Genomic DNA, 1,595 nt, shown 5'->3' with positions numbered 1-1,595 from the left:
GCACGGCTGAACGTTGTTGAATCAAATAACCTGTCTGGAAATGGCCAAAAATCTCGAAGCATCCAACCCGCCGCTGCTTAACCGGCTACAAGCTATGCTCTGCAACTTATCTGTCAAACATGCTGCAATGTAACTTCGAGTTGCGCACAACCGCATATCTTACTGTATTCAAACTATTTCAACACAGACCCGTACGCTGCAAGTGTTTGCATAAACAACTTGTCGTAATTTCATACTCTGCTCTTCCTCCGACTGACTTCTGTCAAAGCTTTATTAACCGATGCTACACTGCTAGCGGAAGAAGGACCATAATCTTTTTCTCATGCTCGTTTTCTATGCCTTTATTTCACTCGTCCATTTATCACAAATAATCACCGTTCATTTTAGCTTGTTGTTCATGTTCAAAGAGCTCAAATGTTTCAATTTCAAACAATTTACACCGACACCTTATCCAATAGCTAATAACTAATGATAATAATAATAATAATAATAATAATAATAATAATCTGTCGGCGAACTATGCAGTTGGCGAAGCGAAGAAGATCAACACCAGCTTAACGCGCTCAAAATCCTCCTTTCACTCTAATCGTGCATTAATAGAGAGCATCCATCAAAATATGCATAAAAATACCGTCTTGGAGATTATTCAATTTTACACATAGTGAAACTACTTGTCAACGTCACATCAAAACAGATATAGAAATGAATTAACGATCATAATATCTTTTAATTCATTAATGGAAAAAGGAACATCCACACTTTTGAAAGCTATGTAGCCATGTTTTTTTTGGTTTTTTTCTCAAATGTCACAATGCGCGTTTGCTTTGAGATAAAATCAATAAACGACCAAAAAACAATAAATGGCAGGTTTTCATCGTTCGAATTAATTAATTAAAATGACTAGTGAAAAACGCTCACAACACAACAAACCAATTTCAAATTTGTCACATGGTAGTTAATGTGCTGAAAATATTCAACGCCACTGACACCTGCTATTTTGCCGGATATAAAGTCATCATATTTATCACTTTTTCATTATGCATATATATATATATATATATATATGCATAATGAAAAAGTGAACTATTAGACATAACTTGTTAAAAATAACAATAACATTTATCATTTTACCCTTCTTCCCACCACATTTTCCTCGAAATGTCATCCATATTTCCAAGCTTGAATGACAACACTTTTCCGACCATCTCTTCGGCTCTAATTTTTCCTGCTTTGTCAAATTCGTGCCTGGAAGTTGAGCATTTTTTTTCTTTTTGCTAACAACAAGCATTGATTGACATTTAGCGCGAGGAATTTCAAAACATCCCATAATAAATATTGTACAATGCTGCTTAAGAAAAGCTCCACCACGAAGTTGCATGGAAACGAACCCTGTGGAAAAAGCAAAACAGTCCAACAACATCAACAAAAATCAGTCTGGCTGGTTGACAAGCTGCTTCTTATAAAAGTTTAAAGTTTGCAAATTGGAGAAAAAAATTTTGCATTTTGGTAAATTGGAATGAACAAGAAGAAATATGGAATGAATCTACTACTACTACTAGCATATTCGATTATCAATTGGTTGGTAAGCAAGCGGT

At 34.9% G+C, this 1,595-nt stretch overlaps 1 protein-coding gene across 1 annotated transcript; it reads right to left on the bottom strand.

Moving 5' to 3' along the window:
- Positions 1 to 361: 361 nt before the first annotated feature.
- On the bottom strand, positions 362 to 1,327 carry Tsp_03175 (putative insulin-1). Its single transcript, XM_003379469.1, has 2 exons — positions 1,132 to 1,327; positions 362 to 465 (listed from the first exon to the last, which is right to left on the bottom strand). The coding sequence occupies exons 1-2, from the start codon at positions 1,325 to 1,327 to the stop codon at positions 362 to 364; spliced, it is 300 nt and encodes a 99-aa protein (XP_003379517.1).
- Positions 1,328 to 1,595: the final 268 nt, after the last annotated feature.

This window comes from Trichinella spiralis (assembly GCF_000181795.1).
Source record: "Trichinella spiralis strain ISS 195 chromosome Unknown Scfld2, whole genome shotgun sequence".
Classification (NCBI taxonomy): domain Eukaryota; kingdom Metazoa; phylum Nematoda; class Enoplea; order Trichinellida; family Trichinellidae; genus Trichinella; species Trichinella spiralis.
This window is presented reverse-complemented; position numbering and strand designations above follow the sequence as displayed.

What these genes read in the sequence shown, in the direction of transcription:
- Tsp_03175 (XM_003379469.1), bottom strand. Translation starts at nt 1,327, where the DNA reads ATGGGATGTTTTGAAATTCCTCGCGCTAAATGTCAATCAATGCTTGTT. An exon ending in AAAATGTGGTGGGAAGAAGG is followed by an intron (nt 466 to 1,131) that starts GTAAAATGATAA and finishes TATTATCATTAG; the next exon opens with TTATTAGCTATTGGATAAGG.